Consider the following 23,363-nt stretch of genomic DNA (forward strand, 5'->3'; position numbering starts at 1 on the left):
GAGCGTCAAAGACCACAATCTGTATTCTTTAACCAGGGTGTGCGGGAACTAACAGAGCAATGTCTAGTTTTGAAAAGAGCAACCTGATTAAGAATGGCAAGACAGTGTTCATGAAAAGAATCAGTAAGGAGGTCAGAAGAGGTTTTAAAATTAAAAAGAGAAGAAAACAGATAAATGATAGAGTCATCAATAAAGCACCTGCGCCTAATAAATCCTTGGGAAGGAGACTTTGAGTTGACAGATACATTAAAAAAGACTGACTTATGGTCTCTAAAAACAATGTCATTTAAGTTGTCATGTCATGTACTCTGCCTCTCGCCTGACAACTGTAAAAGGCTCCGCCAAACCCGAATTGGATAAGCAGAAGAAAATGGATGGATTGGGATTTTTAAGCATGAATTCCTCCCAGGGATATTAAGGTTTTAATTGTGAGGGTCTAAACCAGGGGTAGGTAACTCCAGGCCTTGAGTGCCAGTGTCTTGCAGGTTTTAGATGTGTCCTTGATTCAACACAGCTGATTCAAATGGCTAAATGACCTCCTCAAAGTATCTTGAAGTTCTCCAGAGGCCTGGTGATGAACTAATCGTTTGATTCAGGTGTGTTGACCCAGGGTGATATCTAAAACCTGCAGGACACCGGCACTCGAGGCCTGGAGTTGCCCACCCCTGGTCTAAACCAAAAGGCCAGCACTATGTCCAAAAATGTTTTGATGTCTTTTTTCCTACTTTTGTTGTATTTGTTCATCATTTGTACACCCTAGTTATACAGGAAAGTATACAGCAGTGGGACTACAATGTTACTGATTTTAATTTTAGTGCCTTAAACCACAGGAATACCATGATATTCAGACTCTTTTCAGTTTTAAGGATTCAATTAATGTTTTTCCTTCTATTGCAGATTTTTTCCCTTGTAGTAAATTTGAATATTATAATTTAATGCCTTTAGTCATGTTACTTTTATTTTCATGATGTATTTCTCAGTTTTATCTTGAGACTTCGATAGCACATGACTTATGTATACCATTTACTTACATTTCTAACATCAATATTAATTTACTGTAATACAGTGTTTTTTTGGTTGTCATATGAGTAATAAAGCAGCAAGAAAAAGTAAGTCTCAGCTTCTACTTCAGCTATTATATCATATTGTTTCTGTTGTTTCTATTCTGTATTGATTCTATGCAGTAAGATGGAAACATGATTTTTTTTTTCAAACCCTGTTCTTGTTTTTTTCTGACACTAAAAATAAGCTGCCTGCCAAAAAGTATTTCGCAGCACCACAGCAGTTTTTAACATACAACAAAATTATCTATGAATTGTAAAGACTGAACCACAATCTATTTATCACCTGGAAGTCGAATGATTGGTGATCCTGCTTCCTGTAAAAGCGTTCTTGTCTCAGTGGCCTTACAGGTCATCTACAATCCTCCAGTCACATCTGTTATCAGCAGCTCTCTTCTATAATCTGTTAACTTTTATGACCAAAGTAACCTTTTATAACCCTTTGTGTAATATTAAAACAATACAGGTTTTTACATTTCCTGTTTCACAAAGGGTTAAAAAAAAAAGCATGTCCAGAATTTGGACTTTTTGAATCCAGAATATTACATTAAAGGAATTTAGTAGAAGCAAAGCGAAAGATGAATCAAGTAATAATAATAATCACTTAATAAAATCACTTATCTGATTAATCTAATGTAGATTCCTAATACTGATCTTGGGAGGAATGAGACAAAGGAGGATGGGCTCATCCAGGCCTGAAGATGCATTTATTTCTGTTCCCTGTCAATATAATCCAATAGCAAAGTAACTCTATAGTGTTCTCCAATTACTTTGAAATCGTAATCCAACATTGTACAAGAAGAGAAAAAAGCCAAAAAATTATCATTTGTAAGTTCATAGTGTTCAGCAGCACCTAATCCTTTGGCATTTTTTTGCTGTAATTTCCAACTCTGAACTTCCAAGTCTGGATTTACTGATCATGCAGGAAACTAGGAAGAATGCTAAGTGACCCCTTAGGAGCATTGATAACCATTTGGCTATATGCATGACTTCTACTCCCCCGCCCTTCTTCCTCTAACCAAATGTGGTAAGAAGAAGAAGGGCAGAAGATGGGCATCCCATCCTTTGTTTCTTTTGCGTGTGAATATACCTTCCTTCATACACTTCATGTATAATCATATATATTCTATTAATTACAAATGAATCTTGTGCATTTATCAATCACAACATACTTAATATAACTTCTTTCTTAATCATACACAGTAAACTCAGAGATTCTCACATCTCTCAGACTTCCACAATCTGACGCACACAGAGAGACACAAGGATGAGCAGCGTAGTCAAAAACACTCCCGCAATCTGGGTGAAAAAGTCAGGTATGACAATAATTTCATTACTCAAACTACATTTTCTCTTTCATCATATTGATTAGATTTAAACTTGATTAACTATTAGCAAATAACATCTAAGTAAACTTAGTTTTAACCATGTGCATTGCGATTTCCATAAAAAGACTGGATGTTAAATCCTTTTATTCCACTTTTAGACAGAGATGAACCGAGGGATCTCATTCTCTTTGGCACTTTAAGTCTGGAATGAAAATCATTAGTTTAAGTTCTTTTATCACATTACAAACTGCAGATATTTTATGTGTCTCTACAAATGTATGTTTTTATATGCTGTCCCTTTTTGTGTTTTATATTTAAATACATTAACATTAAAACGAGCACAGCAGGAAGGAAAAGAAGGCATGTTTGTGTGAAGCACAATCATTTTATGTAGAAGTACAACAGTGGTTCCCAAAGTGGGGGGTGCAGAACCATTGCGGGGCACGCTATGAATTAAAAAAAGAATGCTTGGACATTGCTAGCATAATGAACAGGTTTTTTGACAGGGCTCTCACAGAAATGCAAAGCAGAAATTGAAGCATCACCAAATACGCTTCTAAACCAACTTCCTTTCAAGCCAAAGACTAGAAAATATGATTAAGCATATCTTGCCTTTGGCTTCACCTGCTTGGTACTTGGTAACGGTGGTACCAAGTAGGGGTGGGTTTCAATATTCGTTTTTCCAACCGATTTATTAAACCCGGGTTTTTCGATTTTTAAATATCAATGTATTTTGCCAGAAATGCCATGATTTCAGGTTAAAGCTAAGAAAACTATATCAACAACCACCAAACAACTAAATCAGCAAATGAGAGCAAGTAAACGGATTCCACACAAAGATGTAAACACAAAGCGTGGACGAAATGCATGAGAATCAGTGAGATGTCTTCGGCTTTCTCACTTGACGCCACGTACACGCCATCAGTGCTGAACGACGACATCTCACAGCTTATGATGCTGCAGGATTTGTCACTCTTCACCTCTTCCTTACAGATGCATCTGGAGATCAGCACACCTAAGGCTGATCTGTGTGTGTGTGTGTGTGGGGGGTGTAGTGGAAAGCTGCTCTTCAGTAGTTTTCCACTACTCTCCTTCTCTTTGCCCTGGAGGGTTGCCCTCCCACAGGCTTGTAACTGTGGCCTCCAGTCCTGGGGGTAGGGGTGAGCTGTTCTTCTGCCCTGCACCCCAGCCCCCTCCCACACTGCAATCTACAGTCTCTCTAACTCCAATGTATACCAAGCAAGCTATTATCCTCAAAGAGCATCAGGTAATGTTCATATGTTGATTAATGGTTTTCTTCAGTTTTTGATTCACTGCAGAATATTTTTAAGGAAAAGCCAGGCCAGGAAAATCTCCTTCATGTTTTTCTGTTTTATCCTCAGTTACTTTAACACAAAGGCATCTGCGGTGTATATTGCATATGCTTAAACCTTTGATGAAGTATCAGTACTGATAAATGATCAAAATTATAATATTTCTGACTGTCTGAGGAAAAATTGAATCGAATTGGAATCCAACCAATTCTAGAAATCAGTGATGATAACCAGCCCTAGTGCCAAGGTAGGTATCCCCCTGCGTCGGAAGCCCGCAGTGGGCTGTCCAAATCATGGACAAACAGTATCCCACAGTTGTTTATGTTTTTAAACCCATTTTGAAGAGAGGCATTTTTTTAAATGTATTGGCAGCATAATGTTAAATATTCTTACACAGTTAAAAAAAAAAAACTACACGTACAATAAATTAAACCATAAAGATTGTTTTTTTCCTGTTATTAAAAGAGTTAGTACTCTATTGTATTGCAGCCTGTAATTTGTTTCAGTTTACTTGTATTTGTTTTATTGTTTACAAAAGTTTTGAGGTGCGAAATACACTGCAATGGAGTTTGAAAACAAAACATGGTTGTGTGTTGTTGGATGATGTGTTTGTGTTTTGGGGGTTATAAAACAAGGTAATAGATACAAGATAATAGATAATATGCAACTTAACAGTTGCATTTTATCTACTGGGGGATGGGTGTGGGTGGGCTGATGACTGTAACAGAAAAGAGTGGCAATTTATATTTTTATTAGTATTTTTGAGGATTAGAGATGGTATTTATTATTAAGCTTTTTTTTTCTTTTTTTTTAAAAAAAACAACAAAAAACAAAAACGTGTTTATCACCCAACATCGTTTCATCATTGAAAAAAAGGGCTTCGAGAAAAGCAGGAAGAGGTGTTTGTGCAGCGCAGATGGGAGTGGCTGGAAGAGCCGTAACACGGAGGGTGTTACCGCTCTTCCAGCCACTCCCATCTGCGCTGCACAAACACCTCCTCTTCCTGCTTTTCTCAGTTCTCCATTCTGCTTTTCCCTGCACCCGCGTTACTCATGTTGGATTTACATTTCTATTTTATGTATAGATGCAGTTGCAATTGTGCAGTCTGAGCCACACAGTTCCAGTTTGTTTTTAACCGTATCTGTTTGTGGACTTTGCTTTTTGCTCGATTTTTATTTTTCCCGCCTGTTTCCTGTTTGTGTCTCGCTGCTTACTTCACATCTCCCTCAGCAGCCTTTTCCTGCATTACTTCTAACAAAAGGTGAGCAGTTTGAACTTTTAATCTGAATTTAATATCAGTGATTATATATGCATTAAAGGAGAAGTTGATCACAAATCTCTAATCTGTAAAGCAGTACTGTCTGGTTAAATATTGCACTTTATCTTACAGTTTCATTTCTTGGTCATGGATGATTTCGTAAGAACCAAACTGGTTGAATGGGGGCTAAGTGACTGGGTGGAGAAATTTAAAGGTAAAGTTTTAACGTGAATCCCTGATGGGTACAGATATTGATTCTGATGTGATCTGTGAAGTAAGTTAAGAATAATCTTTATCTCTTCAACTTTATTTTTAATTACAGATCAAGAAATTGATAAAGAAAATATTTTTGATCTTGATGATCGAGAAATTGAGAATTTGATTACAAAAGCTGGACCAAGAATGAGATTCAAGAAGAACCTCAAGCTGTTAAAGGTAATTAAGTTCTTTGACAATCATTGCTATTTTAGTGAACAGAGGTGACTTTATCTGGATATTTAAAAATGCACTGGCAGTAATAATCAGTGATGGGAAAAACGGCGTTAAAAGCAACTCTTTTACTTTTTTTTCTGTAACTGGTAATCTAAGTAATTACTATTTCTATCGTTTTGTCTTGATGGATCAATCATGCAGGTAAGTAAATCTCCAAAAGTTGATTCTGTTCATCTGGACGTAGCGTTTTGTGGGAGAAACGTTTCGTCACTCATCCAAGTGACTTCTTCAGTTTCAGTTGACTGCAGTACATTTGCATAATGACTGAAACCAGTCCAGTGAATGAACAATGGGCTGGGAGGTCACTTCCTTAATGTTAATTATGCAAATTCTCATGACCATTGATCAACAGCCACTGACCAAAACCCACTGATCAATGGCCATGAGTACCATTCACAGAGAGTTGGGGAATGGCTGCAAACACAGCATTTTAAGATGCCGAAAGGTGTACCCTTAGGCCCCCTCCTCGATTCGGGTCAGAACAGAATCACCAATTACCAGAGTTTGATTCCCAGCGAGTGTTTTGCCAAGTGGGCAAAAACAGTTAGACGCATGAACAGGTTGGTGGTGTACCGGAGGCTTCTGTTTAAGACTATGCTTCCTCCTCACCATCACCCAGTCATCTTGTTTCCCCGACTGTTCGGGACAATTTGCCAGAGGGAGCTAGCCTTTGGCTGGACAGGCTAAAGGGGCCTGGCTAGCTATAGGAGTTTTAAAGGTGCGAAGCCAAGTCTCCAATTCTGTGATAAGGTAATTTATAATGTATTCTTCATCAGTCTGCTAGTTGAAAACATAACTGCATGTAAGTTTGTTGATTGTAAAACTTGTATGCTAGTGTCCTTCAAATTTTGTTAAAGAACAATGCCAAAGCAAATAGTAAATAATTTCCTGTATAACTCATATTCATCCTCAGGTCATGCCATCCACAAGTGATACAGGTGAGACATGCATCATATTTATTGCATCTCATATTATTCTGTGTTTGCATAAAATATTGGTGCCTTTCAATCTACATAACTTGGTGTTCGCTCGCTCTGCGGTATAGTATCACTTCCTGTTCCTGCTCAAACACAGTGGTGTTTCTGAGTAGCTTTTCTGCTTAGCAATTTAATTTAAATCTTTTGATACATCCCTTTTTCATAGTATAATCTTAACGTGCTTCATCTGAATCACCCTTTCTGTGTGCTCACTGCCTAATTTATAGCCAAAGTATTCACTCACTGTCTCTGTACTGTTTCGCTAGCTTAGCTTAGCTCGTAGCCGACTCGTTAGCACCATGGCTACTTCACCTGTCCCTCCTGCACTTTCCTGCTCATTGTGTCAGATGTTTAGTTACTCCTCGGCCTCCTTTAGCAGTAATGATACCTGTAACAAATGTAGCATATTTGCAGCTCTGGAGGCCAGGATTACTGAATTGGAGACTCGGCCGCACCCTTCATTCACCCGTAGCTAGCCAGGCCCCTGTAGCTGGTGCAGCCGAAGATAGCGTGAGGCCCGCTAGCTGTTCCCGGCAGACCCCAAGCAGCTGGGGAAAGAGGGCGGCTGGGTGACGGTGAGGAGGAAGCATAGTCTTAAACTGAAGCCCCAGGTACACCACCAACCTGTTCATGTGTCTAACCGTTTTTCCCCACTTGGCGACACACCCGCCGGGGGTCAAACTCTGGTAATTGGCGATTCTGTTCTCAGACATGTGAAGCTAGAGACACCGGCAACCATAATCAATTGCCTTCCAGGGGCCAGAGCAGGCGACATTGAAGGAAATTTAAAACTGCTGGCTAAGGGTAAGCGTAAATACAGTAAGATCATAATTCACGTCGGCAGTAATGACACCGGTTACGCCAATCGGAGGTCACTAAAATCAATATTGAATCGGTGTGTAACTTTGCCAAAACAATGTCGGACTCTGTAGTTTTCTCTGGTCCCTCCCCAATCAGACCAGGAGTGACATGTTTAGCCGCATGTTCTCCTTAAATTGCTGGCTGTCTGAGTGGTGTCCCAGAAACGATGTGGGCTTCATAGATAATTGGCAAACCTTCTGGAGGAAACCTGGTCTTGTTAGGAGAGCGGCATCCATCCCACTTTGGATGGAGCAGCTCTCATTTCTAGAAATATGGACCAATTTATTAAACTCCCAAAATATGACTATCCAGAGTTGGGACCAGGAAGCAGAGTTGCAGTCTTACACGCCTCTCTGCAGCTTCTCTCCTCCTGCTACCCCCAAAAACCCATCTCCATTGAGACTGTGTCAGCTCCCAAAATGACAAAAACAAACCAAAAACCAGCAACAAACAACTTAAACATAGAAAATCACAAAGAAAGAACAATACAGAATCCACATCTGAACCAAAGAGTAAAACAATGAAATGTGGATTATTAAATATTAGGTCTCTCTCCTCCAAGTCTCTGTTAGTACATGACTTAATAATTGATCAACAAATCGATTTACTCTGCCTTACAGAAACCTGGTTGCAGCAGGATGATTATGTTAGTTTAAATGAATCAACACCCCGAGTCATTCTAACTACCAGAAACCTCGAAGCACAGGCCGAGGGGCGGTGTGGCAGCAATTTTTCACACCAGCCTATTAATTAACGAAAGACCAAGACAGACTTTTAATTCATTTGAAAGCCTGATGCTTAGCCTTGTCCACCCCAGCTGTAAAACTCAGAAACCAGTCTTACTTGTTATCATCTATCGTCCACCTGGGCCTTACACAGAGTTTCTCTCTGATTTCTCAGACTTTTATCTGATTTAGTGCTCAGCTCAGATAAAATAATTATTGTGGGTGATTTTAACATCCATGTAGATGCTAAAAATGACAGCCTCAACATCGCATTTAATCTGTTATTAGACTCAATTGGCTTCTCTCAAAATGTAAAAGAACCCACCCACCACTTTAATCACACTCTAGATCTTGTTTTAACATATGGCATAGAAACTGAACATTTAACAGTGTTTCCTGAAAACCCTCTGCTGTCTGATCATTTCCTGATAACATTTACATTTACAATAATTGATTACACAGCAATGGAGAGTAGACTTTATCAAAGTAGATGTCTTTCTGAAAGTGCTGTAACTAAGTTTAAGAATATAATCCACCCACTGTTATCATCTTCAATGCCCTGTACCAACATAGAGCAGAGCAGCTATCTGAACGCTACTCCAACAGAGGTTGATTATCTTGTTAATAATTTTACCTTCTCACTACGTGCGACTCTGGATACTGTAGCTCCTGTGAAAACTAAGGCCTCAAATCCAAAGTCCCTGACTCCGTGGTATAATTCTCAAACACGTAGCCTAAAGCAGATAACCCGTAAGCTGGAGAGGAAATGGCGTGTCACAAATTTAGAGGATCATCATTTAGCCTGGAGAAATAGTTTGCTGCTTTATAAGAAAGCCCTCCCATAAAGCCAGAACATCTTACTATTCGTCACTGATTGAAGAAAATAGGAACAACCCCAGGTTTCTCTTCAGCACTGTAGCCAGGCTGACAAAAGTCAGAGCTCTACTGAGCCAACAATCCCTTTAACGTTAACTAGTAATGACTTCATGAACTTCTTCACAAATAAAATTTTTATCATTAGAGAAAAATTACCAATAATCATCCCACAGATGTAATATCGTCTACAGCTACTTTTAGTACCATCAATGTCAAGTTAGACTCTTTTCTCCAATTGATCTTTCTGAGTTAACTTCAATAATTAATTCCTCCAAACCATCAACGTGTCTTTTAGACCCCATTCCTACAAAACTGCTCAAAGAAGTCCTGCCATTAATTAATTCTTTGATCTTAAGTATGATCAACCTATCTCTAATAATCGGCTATGTACCACAGGCCTTCAAGCTGGCTGTAGTTAAACCTTTACTCAAAAAGCCATCTCTAGACCCAGCTGTCTTAGCTAATTACAGGCCAATCTCCAACCTTCCTTTCATATATCAAAAATCCTTGAAAGAGTAGTTGTCAAACAGCTAACAGATCATCTGCAGAGGAATGGCTTATTTGAAGAGTTTCAGTCAGGTTTCAGAGCTCATCACAGCACAGAAACAGCTTTAGTGAAGGTTACAAATGATCTTCTTATGGCCTCTGACAGTGGACTCATCTCTGTGCTTGTCCTGCTAGACCTTAGTGCTGCGTTTGATACTGTTGATCATAATATCCTATTAGAGCGATTAGAACATGCTGTAGGTATTACAGGTACTGCGCTGCAGTGGTTTGTATCATATCTATCTAATAGACTCCAATTTGTTCAAGTAAATGGAGAGTCCTCTTCAGACACTAAGGTCAATTATGGTGTTCCACAGGGTTCAGTGCTAGGACCAATTCTATTTACATTATACATGCTTCCCCTAGGCAGCATCATTAGAAGACATAGCATAAATTTTCACTGCTATGCAGATGACACGCAGCTCTATCTGTCCATGAAGCCAGGTAACACACACCAATTAGTTAAACTGCAGGAATGTCTTAAAGACATAAAGACCTGGATGGCCGCTAACTTTCTGCTTCTTAATTCAGATAAAACTGAGGTTATTGTACTCGGCCCTGAAAATCTTAGAAATATGGTATCTAACCAGATTCTTACTCTGGATGGCATTACCTTGGCCTCCAGTAACACTGTGAGGAACCTTGGAGTCATTTTTGACCAGGACATGTCCTTTAACGCACATATTAAACAAATATGTAAGACTGCTTTCTTCCATTTGCGCAACATCTCTAAAATTAGAAATATCCTGTCTCAGAGTGATGCTGAAAAACTAGTTCATGCCTTCATTACTTCCAGGCTGGACTACTGTAATTCTTTATTATCAGGATGTCCTAAAACTCCCTGAAAAGTCTTCAGCTAATCCAAAATGCTGCAGAAAGAGTACTGACAGGGACTAGGAAGAGAGAACATATTTCTCCTGTTTTGGCTTCCCTTCATTGGCTTCCTGTTAAATCCAGAATTGAATTCAAAATCCTGCTCCTCACATACAAGGTCTTAAATAATCAGGCCCCATCTTATCTTAATGACCTTGTGGTACCATATCACCCTATTAGAGCACTTCGCTCTCGCTCTGCAGGCCTACTTGTTGTTCCTAGAGTATTTAAAAGTAGAATGGGAGGAGAGCCTTCAGTTTTCAGGCCCCTCTTCTGTGGAACCAGCTTCCAGTTTGGATTAGGAGACAGACACTATCTCTACTTTCAAGATTAGGCTTAAAACTTTCCTTTTGCTAAAGCATATAGTTAGGGCTGGACCAGGTGACCCTGAATCCTCCCTTAGTTATGCTGCAATAGACGTAGGCTGCCGGGGATTCCCATGATGCATTGAGTTTTTCCTTTCCAGCCACTCACTATGTGTTAATAGACCTCTCTGCATCGAATCATATCTGTTATTAATTTCTGTCTCTCTTCCACAGCATGTCTTTCATCCTGTTTTCCTTCTTCACCCCAACCGGTCGCAGCAGATGGCCGCTCCTCCCTGAGCCTGGTTCTGCCGGAGGTTTCTTCCTGTTAAAGGGAGTTTTCCTTCCCACTGTCGCCAAAGTGCTTGCTCATAGGGGTCATATGATATGATTGTTGGGGTTTTCTCTGTATTTATTATTGTGCGATCTATTGTACAATATAAAGCGCCTTGAGGCGACTTTTGTTGTGATTTGGCGCTATATAAATAAAATTGAATTGAATTGAATTGAATAACTTCACTAAGAATAAATTACAATGCTGATAGAAACACATTTTTTGTTCTTATTTTTTTGTTGTTTTTATCCAATCAGGAAAGAGAAAATCAGACCTTCAAAGTGATGCCAGCAGGTTGCAGTCACCAGCTAAGCGACAGCGTCTGTCTCTGCCAGGATTTGCAGGTATTTACGTCTCTTTCTAAACAATGTCACAGTTTAAGCCACCATAGGGTTAAATTTCTGTGCAGCACAATCTGTCCAACATGCCAGTTTCATCTTTGATGCTAGAAATTACTTTTTCTTTGGCCTGTTGTCAAAATTTAACAGTCACATGATGCATGGTATATTAGTATATTTTCTGTTTATTCTAGTCTTTAATTTGTTTTAAATAGTTTTTTCCTTTCTTTGTCCACAGAATCAATCATACTGTCTGATGTGAAAAGCATCATGACATTTGTCCATGAAAGACTAAATGACCAAGACAAACTCAGTGCTTTCTTGAAGTGAGTATTAAGTTTTTTCATAATTTGTAATGTATGGGCCTGGTTCCACTCCTGATCGTGTGACAGTTTCACAAACAGATCACAGAGAGATTGTTTTTAAAGAAAGCAAAAATGCACAAAATATCTGTAAAACATCCTCAAAAGCTGCTAGTTATGTGTAATTGAGTCACACAGAGAAGATGGTCCCTTTTCAAGAGTCTTGACACGCGCAAAAATAAGCAGTATATTCACATGATCACAACAATTAAAATGATTCACTCCAAACAAACTTTATGGATGTCACACTCGTTACACCAAGATACAGTCACAGGAATGAGTAACTACATCGATGAGGATTTAGAATCTATGAACCTAAATGCACTAATTGCACGTCTTTGGACTGTTGGAGAAAGCCAAAGTACCTGGAGAGAACCGATGCAAACATGGAAAGACAACACTCACTCCCAAAGCGTAACATGTTACACTATGTGACAAATCGTCGGTATATTACGCTTCTGGCCACCCAACACATCCCTATAATACGAAATCAGAAAAATGAGAAAACATGAGAACTGTTTGGAATGAATTTACACATGTACATTTGTTTGACTTAAACCACTTTGGAAAACACCATCTAACATCGATAAAGTCCTGGTTAACGTTAGGTTTAGGGCTGGAATACATGGCCGGGACGTGTATTACCGCGGAAGCGTCATTCTGCATGGATCCATAACCCGGCGCGTAGCATAAGAACCCGGAAGGTCACTTTTCGCGTTCCTCAGGAACGCCTCGGGACTTGACAAGCCGTCACTATCTTACACCTTGGGAGTGAGAACGGGCTGGTAGAGAACACGTAAACTCAAAACAAAAAGGCCCCTAGCTAGATGGTGGTGTGAGATAACAGTGCCACCCATCATGCCATTGTGCTGCCTGTACATGAACCTTTTTAAATAGAGTAGAATAGAATAAAATAGAATAGAATTCAACTTTATTGTCATTGCACATGTCACAAGTACAAGGCAACGAAATGCAGTTTGCATCCATCCAGAAAGTACTTTAGCCATAATATAAATTTATTACAAAATATGGATCTATTATGTGTATGTTACAATGTACACGGTATGAATGTATTTTATGAATATGCTATAACTTTAAGTATGTACAGGCTGTAGTGAGTGTACAAGCTATGTACAGGCTATGAACAGGATTTAAATATGGTTAAAAATATGAAAACTATACAGAAATATGAAATATGAACTATACTGATTGTAGATATACAATTGTGAGTATTAATAAACAGTTGTAGAACTATAATTATTGTATTGTACAGAATGATTGTCTATACAGCATTTACAGTAGTGCAGTTCAGATCAGTGAGATATGTGGGTAATTTCTACAGTGGTTATATAAAGTTGGTGATTCAGTCCATGTTATTATTGTGTGTATGAGGGTAGAGTTGGCCTTGTTTGTTTTGTCCATTGTGTGTGTGTGTGTGTGTGTGTGTGTAGGTGGTTGTAGGTGTGTGTATGTTCAGTCCATGAGTTTAATGTGGGTCAGATGTCAGGAGTCTGACAGCTGTAGGGAAGAAGCTGTTCCACTACCTGATGGTCTTAGTCCTGTGGCTCCTGTAGCGCCTCCCACAGGGCAGGAGGTGAAGAGTCCATGTGTTGGTTGACTGGGGTCTTCGATGATTTTCCCAGCCCTTTTCAGACACCTTCCTGTAGATGTCTTGTATGGCAGGAAGTGGTGCTCCAGCAATGCGCTGGGCAGTTTTCACGACCCTCTGCAACGCCTTCGGTCCGAGGCAGAGCAGCTCCCGTACCAGACTGTTAAACGGTTAGTCAGGATGCTCTCGATGGTGCAGCGGTAGAGGCTCACCAGGATGTCTGAGGACAAGTGGTTCTTCCTCAGAGTCCTCAGGAAGAAGAGGCGCTGGTGAGCCTTCTTGACCAACTTGGAGCAGTTGGTCGTCCAGATGAGATCCCCGGAGATGTGGACTCCAAGGAACTTGAAGCTGCTCACATAATCCACAGTCGTCCCTTTAATGTAGATGGGTGGATGTGGGTCAGCATTCCTCCTGTAATCCACGATGAGCTCCTTGATCTTCTCGGTGTTAAGCAGCAGGTTGTTGGTGTCGCACCACTCAGCCAGATGATAGTTTGGTTCCATATTCACCAATTAGTTTCTTGTGTCAGTCTATTTGGTGTGTTGGTTCTTTGTCTAAGGAGCTTCGAAAGACTACGGTCTTTCCAGGTCATCAGACTAATAACTGAGAACCTTCACAGACATGTGTTGGTTCTTTGTTTAGCTATTTTACATTATACTTTTGACTTAACAGCAGTACAACTATAGATCACAGAATGATTTATTAGTAAAATAAAACTATCCAAGTTAAGACCAACAAAGACTGATATTTTGAGGAGGTTTTGGTAACCTAACTACATTTTTTGCTTTTCCTGTTATCTACCAACTCTTGGGGGAAACATTTTCACTTTAACTGACACAAAAAGGAAGATGCGGATCAAAACAACATACAGTCAACAATTAGTGGTGTATGTGTATAAAAGTAAAATATTTAGTGATATTTCATTTGATGATCACTACCATGATTATAACTCTCTTTGAAACTCTCTTTTTTAAAGCATGCATAAAAAAGTTTTCATGACTGAATCAATTAACTATATTTAAAATCTCGTTCATCAGGAAAAAGATCAGTGATTTGGAGACAGACAAGAGGGAGCTGGTTGGTGTCTTTGGTAAAACCGGGGCTGGAAAGAGCTCTTTGATAAATGCCATCATTGAAGAGAAGAATCTTTTACCCTCAGGAAGCATCAATGCATGCACCTCAGTCATGATAAAACTGGAAGCCAACACACACAACAAGTATGAAGCAGAAATTGAGTTCATCACAAAGGAGGTAAAATGAATTCCCAAAGTTTGATTTGTACTTAAAGCTAAATCATGTGTTACACTGCAGTTCTTGGAGCTTAAAGCTGGGTACATGCCTCAATAAATGGCTTGTCATCTATTTTTGTAGGAGTGGAAAGATGAGTTGTGGTCATTTCGTCAGTTTCTTGACAATAATGAAAATCAGGAAAAGGAAGATGATGATGATTATCGTGATGCTGTTGAAAAGCTGTCAGCACTGTATGGAGAAGAATGGAAAGAAAAGTCTTCTGAAAACCTCATGGAGAACAAATATTTCAAAGAAATTCCAGAATTTCTCCAATCCAGGCGGAAGATTTTGACATGCGAATCAGTAAGACAAACTCCTATTACTACTATAACAGACAGGGGGACACAGGGGATGCTGGGAAGGGCACACAGGTGAAACTAGGACAACCTGGACACAAAAAGGGAACTGACCAAATAAACAAAAGACTAAGAACTAAAGACATATCTCACTTCTGAAAATAGCATGCAGCATAGATTCAAAAGTCCAAAAAACAAAACACTGAAAACAGATCCAGTGATCGAAACAAAACAGATCTTACTGAGTTTCCACAATGATCTTTAGATGATCACATATCCGAAAAAATAAATCTGTTCTTGTAATAACTGTGGTTAACAAGACCCAAGACTGGTCCAGGTCCGTTATGTAGAGAATGATTGTTTTTATTTTAAATAATCGCAGTAAGAACCTTTTCCCTTATTACACAACAGTGATCAGTTCCCTATTTTAACCTACTCTTACACTTTAAACTGCGCCGTAGAAATTCACTGCTGAGCAAATTCAGCAAAGACTGAATCAAAGTGGCCACAAAGTAAATCAGTGTCTGACAGTCAGGTAAAGTGGACAACTGTGCAAAATGCTGACATGAAGTAGTTTCTGCTAATAGTAATTCTGGCTGTTGAGAACAAGAGTGTTCATAGCGTGATTTTAAATAGAGAATAAAAATTAAATAAATCATAAAAATCTATTTTCATTTTGGATTTGATTGATGTTTTTCTTGATCCAGTATAACACAAGGGACAGCTTGTACATGACACAATCTGATCATTTAAATCTAAAACTGAACACTAATTACTCAACTTTTTTTTATGTCACTGACTTTTTAATGATTTCTATAAAGCACTTTCTGTGAGGACTGAAATTAAACTGCACTGCTTTACTTTTATTATTTATTGCAGGCTAATGAACTCTCTGCACAATTTGTCAAGTACACAAGAAGTGAGTCAAAACAAGGAAAAGGCAATGAAGGAAAAAAGTGGTTTTGGCCACTAGTGAAGTGTGTGACTGTCAGGGTGCCAAACAATCCTCTTCTCCAGCATGTCACACTTGTGGACCTTCCTGGAAATGGAGACTGTAACAAGAGCAGAGATCAGATGTGGAAAGGGGTAATTAAAATTTACTGTTCTTTGCTTATACTGCGTTGTCTGTAAACAGTCATCTTTCTATTAAGCACTGAGACATGTTATTCTCCTTTCAGATAGTTGGAGATTGTTCTACTGTGTGGATTGTGACTGAAATTAACCGAGCAGCAGCAGAGAAAGAGGCCTGGGAGATCCTGGAAAGTGTCAGTAGTCTGATTGGAAATGGTGGCGAATGTCAGCAAATTCACTTTATCTGCACCAAGTCTGATCTTGTTGATGATTCAGATGATCTGTAAGTACATTTTGAATGCTGATCAGCTACAGGGTGTTTCCATGTAAGATCAATCCAGGCTAGAATGAAACACAGAGTTGAGCCTTTGTTTTTTTTAATAATACAGAACATTTGGGTCAAAGGGAGTCTCAGATGCAGATACAATTTTATAAAGTTTTGTGAATATGGTGGACTGAGTAATAAAGAGAGACTGAGTGGAATAGTGGAGAGTGGCAAAGGTAGTAGATTTTATTTAGTTGCAGAGGGACTTTTCATCCACACGTAAATGGCGTTTTGGATCACTGAAAACTGAGATTTTTATAAACTCCTGCCAGTGTGGAGATTTTTGAAAACACAGTTTTTGCATTTACCCGTGGACGAGGAATACGGGGAGTTAGTCACGCAACATCAAACATGACGCCACGCTGTGCGCCACGTCATTGTTTACATTTGATGAATTTTCAAAATGGGAGACAGAAACAAAATACTATCTGCATTTTTTTACACGCTTACATATACAGATGCAGTTATTGTCCTTCTACTTAGAAAGACAGAGGTGTCAGAGTAAAATACACAGACACTGTCACAACCCAAGTCCCAACACCAATGCCCTTTTCATTTTTTTATTAATTTAATTTTTTAAAATTAAATATATGTATGCATGCATTTTGTCCCTTCTTAGTTGTGAGTCTACACCAGCCGTATTTCAGAGAGCTGTGACTCATGATTATGAATCACTAAGACAAATGTAAAATTCTCAGTTTCTTTCTTTATTGAATAAACTCTGGCCAAAAGAGCTAGTGAGATAAAATCCAAAATACAGTTTTTAGTTATTAACATTTGAAATAATGAAGGCACTTGAAAAGAAAAGAGGAAATAATTCTAGTAAGTTAGGATTTGGCATGTTCTTGACAGCGTTTGACTTTGTTTTTGCGTTTACATGTGAACAGAGATATTTTTTAAAAAGTGCACATGTCGATGCGATTTTTAAAAGATGAAAAAATACCTTTGTACGTGGGGACGTAGCCCAGGAGTAAATCAAAACCACCCAGCCTGCCCCAGATTAATGATGGTGATGATAATAGTGATGATGGTAACAGTACATATATGCACATTTCTTGTAGTTCATCAGCTGATATCCATGATCGAATAGTTAAAAGAAACAGTCAAGCCATTGATGGAGTAAGGGAAGAATTCAACAAGCGAACCAAGATTAAGGTGAGTTTTATAGACTGACAGAAAATCTAATGTAAAGACTCTCCATAGTTGCAAGGATGCTTTAAAATTAAATCACCTTTTTCCCCAGAAACACTTCACTGATGACAGTTTCAAAGTGTTCACAGTGAGCTCCAAAGAGTTCCTAAAAGGGAAGCATCTAAGTCCAGAAGAAACTGGTAGGTGAAGTCTCCGTTTTGCTAACAGAATATAAACAGCTGAAATGCACATGTTGTTTTAGTTTGCTCTGACTGAAAGAAGAATTGTTTAATTTGAATTTAAGTAATGTCAAACTGGAACTGAAATTTCTTCTCAACAGAAATGCCTCAACTTCAGGGATTTTTGCAAGAGCTCAATGACTGTCACTCAGAGACAGTAAACTATGTGAATGGAGCTCGTGGGATTCTGTCTTTGATTCACGGAGCCAACTCCAGAGGAGTGGTAAGGTCAACTAATGCTGGGCATGCACTGCGATTTTTTTTTTTTTCAGTCGTGTTATTCCGCTTCTGCTCAAACTGTACGATTGAATCGCAGGAGTGAGAAGTTCGTAGGTCACGGTGCAGGGGCTCACACTATACGGCCTGATGCTCTGATGTGCTCACACTGTGCGTCCATAATACAAAATCTGTCTCTCCCTCTCTGTCTTCTACTCACACAGACACACACACCACCCCCATCAACATTACTAAATTGCTAATGAAAAACACAGCTGCAAATGAGCAGCAATGTCCATCCAACTATTTTCACAGTTGTTGTGGTCGTGATAGTTGTGCCTCCATCGCTTATGTCCAGATCACAGGCTGCACTGCTGTGCTGCTGCTCCACCTTTTCACTTCTGAAAGATGGAGCTGTGTGCGCAGTGTGAGAGGCTGCGTTGACACCCTCACAACGAGCGACAGGATTTCAAGCAGGTTTGATTTTCTTACGATCAAACGATTGATGATCAAGAGCTGGTCGTGAGGTATCAATCGCTTCTCGTTACCCCGTGTATACTACACGATGCATGACACACGATTAGGGGAAAACTCGGACCAATCCCCAAAACGGTCGCACGACTGAAAAATCGTCTCAAAATGGAGTGTATGCCCAACTTAAAAGATACAAATTCTCTTACATGTTGGGATTTCCCAATTTTTTCGAGTATCTTGTTTTTTTAATCTATTAATTTATAATTTATTAATTGATTCATTTATTTTTGCTGTTCTATTTTACTTCTCAGGTTCTTATTACAGGACAGTGACTTTTAAAATCAATTGATTTCATAAATCTATACGAAACAACAAGTTGTTTTTATGATTTTATTCCTTCAAATATTTTTCAGGATGATAAAAAAGCCGAGGTGTGCGCGGAACTTGAGAGAAACACGAACCTCCAACTTCGTAATGTCAACAAAGAAATGGAAGACACCTATACGGCTTTTGAAAAATATCTTGATGATGGCGTTGAGAAATCCAAACGTTCATATGGAGAAAAACTCAAGAACTTCTTGTATCGTGTATGTATTTTAAATATAGTTACAACAAAACAACATATTTTACATGAATATGTGGTTAAATAATTATTCTTTTCTGTTTTAGGGAAAGAAGGGTGGTGCTTTTCACAAGGTACTGAAGTGTGTTGTTAAGAATGGTGGCATCTACAAACCAAAGAAAGGGACCTTAATTAACCTTAATATGAAGTTGGCTTCCTGTCTGATTGACAGCATTGATGATGAATTCAGAAAGACCTTCCCGTAAGAAAAAACATGTTCTAAGCAGTCACATAATATTATCCAAGATAATTTATAACATATAAACTTGCCAATTCTGCCATTAATAACCACAATGTTTACACGTTTTAGAAATGACTCAGAACGTGGAGCATTCAATGGAGTCATCGATACATTTTCACTTAACACTGATTCTCTGTTTGAAAAGTACAAAAATGCTGAACTGCAGCTCAGATTTCTCAAGACAGAGGTAAGAGATGAAACTTTACTGTCTGAAATAATGGACAGTAAATGGAAAACATGAAAAATTAACCTTAGTTTTATGGCTTGATATGATTTCAAGTGATGTTCATCCGTATTTCATGTTTGTTCTCTAAGGAAGAAAAAATTAAGGCAAAACTGAACAGAACGATGCGGAAACAGAAGAAAAGAGTCTACAGCAGTCTGATAGAGACAATTGAAGACATTATGGAAGAAGGCTACAAGAGTAAGAAATAAGATCAGAGATTCACAAAAACACATATTTATATTTATCATTATTCAGTAAGAGAAATCTAATTGGAGCTTTCTATCTTATTGTAGAGGCTGCAGAATTTAGTGGAAAAGACACGCTGTACAACATGAGGGAGACTATTACAGACCACGTGCACTCAAAGGAGGACATGTTTGAGAGGGCAAAAAATACCATGTTGGAGAAATTGCACAGTTTGATGGTTTGTCTTATTTTATGAAAAAATGTGATGAACATATGAAGGCTTTTTCTATATTTAACTGGAATAGACTTACACAAAAATATGTTTCCATTTATGTTTTTATGCAGTATCTGAGAACCTTCTAAATGTAATTGTATTTGACTTTAACACAATATTTTGATCTGTGATAAGTAATAGCAATTTTTAAAATAGGAAAAAATCCTGAAGACTCTGGAGGAAACTATGAAGGAATCCATTGAACGTTCATTCACGACTGATGGGGGCTTACTCCCAGGTAAACAGGACAGTTTGCTCTATTTACATTTGATAAAGCTTCCTTCCTTTTCTCTTAATCTTTTCAATCTTTCACCTGATAGCACAGTCTATTTACTTATTTGTCTCTCTATTTTTAAAATTAACTCACTATTACGTGAGTCACTCTTGGGGGGAAAGAATTCAAAAAATGTTTTGTTTTTCAGATGTTTCGACAGAGCTTGAGATGGTGAAGAAACATTATGATAAACTTGTAGGCACTCCAGATGATGAAACATCACTAACTGGGTAAATCCTTATACGTCATCATCAGTATTACATAGAATATTTTACATTTAAAAGAAATATATATATATTTTTTGGTCCTTATTGCTCATTGTTAAACCTTTTTTTGGATGTTTCAGATTTGCTGACCAGGTAGAAACAGCAGAAACCTGGACACAAACAGGTTTTCCCAGAGGAAGTGCTGTTTAAAGCAAAAAACCATCTGATTTGGTCGCAATCATTTTCAGTTGTTTTTGTTTGGTCCCTTTAAAAGTTGTTTGGTGACATTTGACTTTTTTGTAAATGTCATTATAAGTGATTGTGGACTTTTATTTCTGTAAGACATTTATCTTTTAATGTTTTAAATCTTGAGGCTGACAAAGAAGTTTGAGGAAAAACTGAAAGGGATTCACATCACATCACTCTACATATATTTCAAATCTATTTTAATTGTTTTATTTTATGAGTTTAGTTATGGTTCATTCAGATGACAATGCAATGATATAGCACATTTCAGTACATGTAAAATCAGTGTATTTACCATTTTTTATCTTGTGTGTTAACACTTTATAATACAGCCCACAACTAAGGTGTAATTAAATGGAACATCAATGTATTTTATCTAAAATTACAATTAAAATTGTAATTATATTTACCTACAAATATTTAAAGGTAACAAGTCATCCAGACCATTGTTCCAAGATTTTTAGTATTAATGACTCCTAAAATTGATCTTGTAAACGTTGATTGGTCAGTTAGGGTAAGTAGCTCCATCTCCATGCAGCTACAGGACTAGTTTTTCCCTCTACATTGTGTCCATCTTTTCCTCCAATAAATGTTTAATTTCAGTAGTTCTTTTCATTATGGAATTAACTGTCTGATTATGAGATTTAAAGTAGTTTTTCATCTCAACCTTTCACACTCAAATATGTGTTTTTGACAGGTTTTCATACATTAGAGCCACAGCAGAGGGTGTTTCTCTTAAAAACAATATCTGAATTAGGATTAGATGGATTTGTGTATAAAAAACACAACTAGTCATACATTTATTTGTAAAACTTAAAGTTTCTGGGGGGGTTTCCAAGGACACATTCACACTTCTTGTCATGCTCTTTTAATTGTTGCTTTCTTGTTTCCTACAATCTTTCTGACCTGTCATCTATGTTTATTCTTCACAAAAAATTTAATTATATGAACATTGTTTTGGCAGTAGTATCAACTGACTCTTTTTTTTGATGTTTTGCACTGTTGACAGAATTTAAGTTTGTCTAAGGTGCACCTCTGTCTCACCTAACAGCCATTGTTGTTGTTGCAGGTCTTTCCAAGTACTCTGTGTCATTTGAGTCCCCACAAAAGAACTGAGTGTATTTTGTATAAAAATACACTATCACATTATTTCTAAAAAGTTGTCTTACATTGTTAATGCCAATTTACCTTAGAAATCAATTATATGTTTCAGGAAATATTCTTTTTTTCTCTCCTTTTTTTAGCACAAGTATCCTAAAATGCCATCATTTTTGTGCATTTTTGTTCCTCTTCATTATAGCCTTACTCATAATATTATAGCGAGATGTCATTTTAATTCTAATTTTCTAATGCTTAAAGTCTTTGAAGTAAGTCCCTGAATTCTCTTTACCCCCATTACTCCAACGGAAATCCTTATGAATATTTCTGAATGTGAATTGTTTTTTGTTGTTGTTTGTTTTCTTTTGTTTTTTAAAGGAAATCTAAAAAATTAAAACCAGAATAAATATCAGTCTTTCATCAACCTTTTCTTCCATTTTTCTGAATGATTCACAGATGTGTTAAAGCATAGCATGTCCACCCTCTTATGGTTACTTGCAGTATAAACAGCATCGCATGAATCAGTGATTCTTAACCATGGGGCTGCGAGCCACACCTTAAGGGCCGCAAAATACTTTTGGTTTTTGTTCCCTGTCCATGACAATCTCAGTCTCAATACAGCTTCACACCGTTTGGTGGGAGTTGTTTAAACAGCCTCAAAAAGCAAGAAGAAGACAGTCTGCCCACTGTTTGCAGTTAGCAAAATATATGGAGAAGTTCTTAAAATGCAAAAAGGAAGATAAAGGTGACAACCCCCTCCCAAAAGTCAAAATGTTTGCACAAGTACATCTTTGACTTCCTGAAGCATGGGTTTGTGAACAGAGGAAATGAGGCGGACCCAAGAGCCCAATGTGTGGAGTAATGCTATACATTGAAGCACTGAATTGATTTGGCCTGCCGCTGTATATATGCGCCATGAGATCATCGGAGGGGCTGCTGCAAAGAACACTAAAACGACACTGCGAGCCACTGTATCATGGACATGGCCTTAGACATACAGCATCAGCTTCTGGAAAGACTAAAAATACTATTTTTTTTCTCTTTACAACTAAATCAGTCCCTTTTTTCTTGTCTCTTTTGCTGTAGTAAAATTGAATTATTAATTATTTTTGTGTTATTAAGCTTGACTCGAGCCTTTCAATTTCTACTTGCAGTTTGATTTGTTTCATGAATTGTTGACCTGTTTGGCATTTTGTTTTATTTCCAGGTTCACATACAAGTAATAAATAAATGTCTTTGTGATTATTACATTGCATCATGTCATCATCATGTTTATTTGGCAAGGATTTAGCTGTTAAAATGAGGTAGAATTGATTTAGTTATTAAATATAAATCAAACCAAAAGCAAAATCAATTTATTCAATACAGTGTTAATATCTGAATGGGCCCTGGGCCACTTTGTAGTGAAAACATCAGGCCCTGAGATAAAAACAAACAAAAAAATAAAACGTAAGAACCCCTGACGTAAGTGATAATGGCTAATTTAAGCAAAAAACGTCTTCCTCGTTTTCCACAGTAGCAAGGTGGGCATAGTAATGAGCAGGTAGATCATTGATGTGATATGCCCATTTTGTGTGTATTTTTAATTTATTCAAAGTATGAGAGGTGGTGGATTTGATCTAGAAAACCTGTTTAGTTTGAAATATTAGTGAGGGCTCACTTGACCGTAGTCTTACAACAGACTGCCCAC

The 23,363-nt window shown here is 37.9% G+C and overlaps 1 protein-coding gene across 2 annotated transcripts in view; it reads left to right on the plus strand.

Annotated features, from left to right (window-relative positions):
• Positions 1-4,694: 4,694 nt before the first annotated feature.
• Positions 4,695-23,363, plus strand: part of LOC116321423 (nuclear GTPase SLIP-GC-like) — a 59,585-nt gene continuing 40,916 nt past the window's right edge. The window contains exons 1-21 of one of the 2 annotated variants that reach the window (XM_039611687.1): positions 4,695-4,963; positions 5,093-5,174; positions 5,283-5,395; positions 6,366-6,390; positions 11,207-11,293; positions 11,526-11,613; positions 14,296-14,509; positions 14,630-14,851; positions 15,724-15,930; positions 16,023-16,198; positions 17,302-17,395; positions 17,484-17,571; positions 17,712-17,833; positions 18,714-18,887; positions 18,970-19,124; positions 19,233-19,350; positions 19,479-19,587; positions 19,683-19,813; positions 20,006-20,087; positions 20,272-20,353; positions 20,470-22,097. In XM_039611687.1, the coding sequence (XP_039467621.1) occupies positions 5,108-5,174; positions 5,283-5,395; positions 6,366-6,390; positions 11,207-11,293; positions 11,526-11,613; positions 14,296-14,509; positions 14,630-14,851; positions 15,724-15,930; positions 16,023-16,198; positions 17,302-17,395; positions 17,484-17,571; positions 17,712-17,833; positions 18,714-18,887; positions 18,970-19,124; positions 19,233-19,350; positions 19,479-19,587; positions 19,683-19,813; positions 20,006-20,087; positions 20,272-20,353; positions 20,470-20,539 (2,424 nt within the window). In that variant the 5' untranslated portion in view covers positions 4,695-4,963; positions 5,093-5,107 and the 3' untranslated portion in view covers positions 20,540-22,097. Of the gene's footprint in view, positions 4,964-5,092; positions 5,175-5,282; positions 5,396-6,365; positions 6,391-11,206; positions 11,294-11,525; positions 11,614-14,295; positions 14,510-14,629; positions 14,852-15,723; positions 15,931-16,022; positions 16,199-17,301; positions 17,396-17,483; positions 17,572-17,711; positions 17,834-18,713; positions 18,888-18,969; positions 19,125-19,232; positions 19,351-19,478; positions 19,588-19,682; positions 19,814-20,005; positions 20,088-20,271; positions 20,354-20,469; positions 22,098-23,363 lie in introns of those variants that run through there. The other variant, XM_039611688.1, reaches the window with a different exon arrangement.

The sequence above is a fragment of the Oreochromis aureus genome, linkage group 4, assembly GCF_013358895.1.
Source record: "Oreochromis aureus strain Israel breed Guangdong linkage group 4, ZZ_aureus, whole genome shotgun sequence".
Taxonomy (NCBI): Eukaryota; Metazoa; Chordata; class Actinopteri; order Cichliformes; family Cichlidae; genus Oreochromis; species Oreochromis aureus.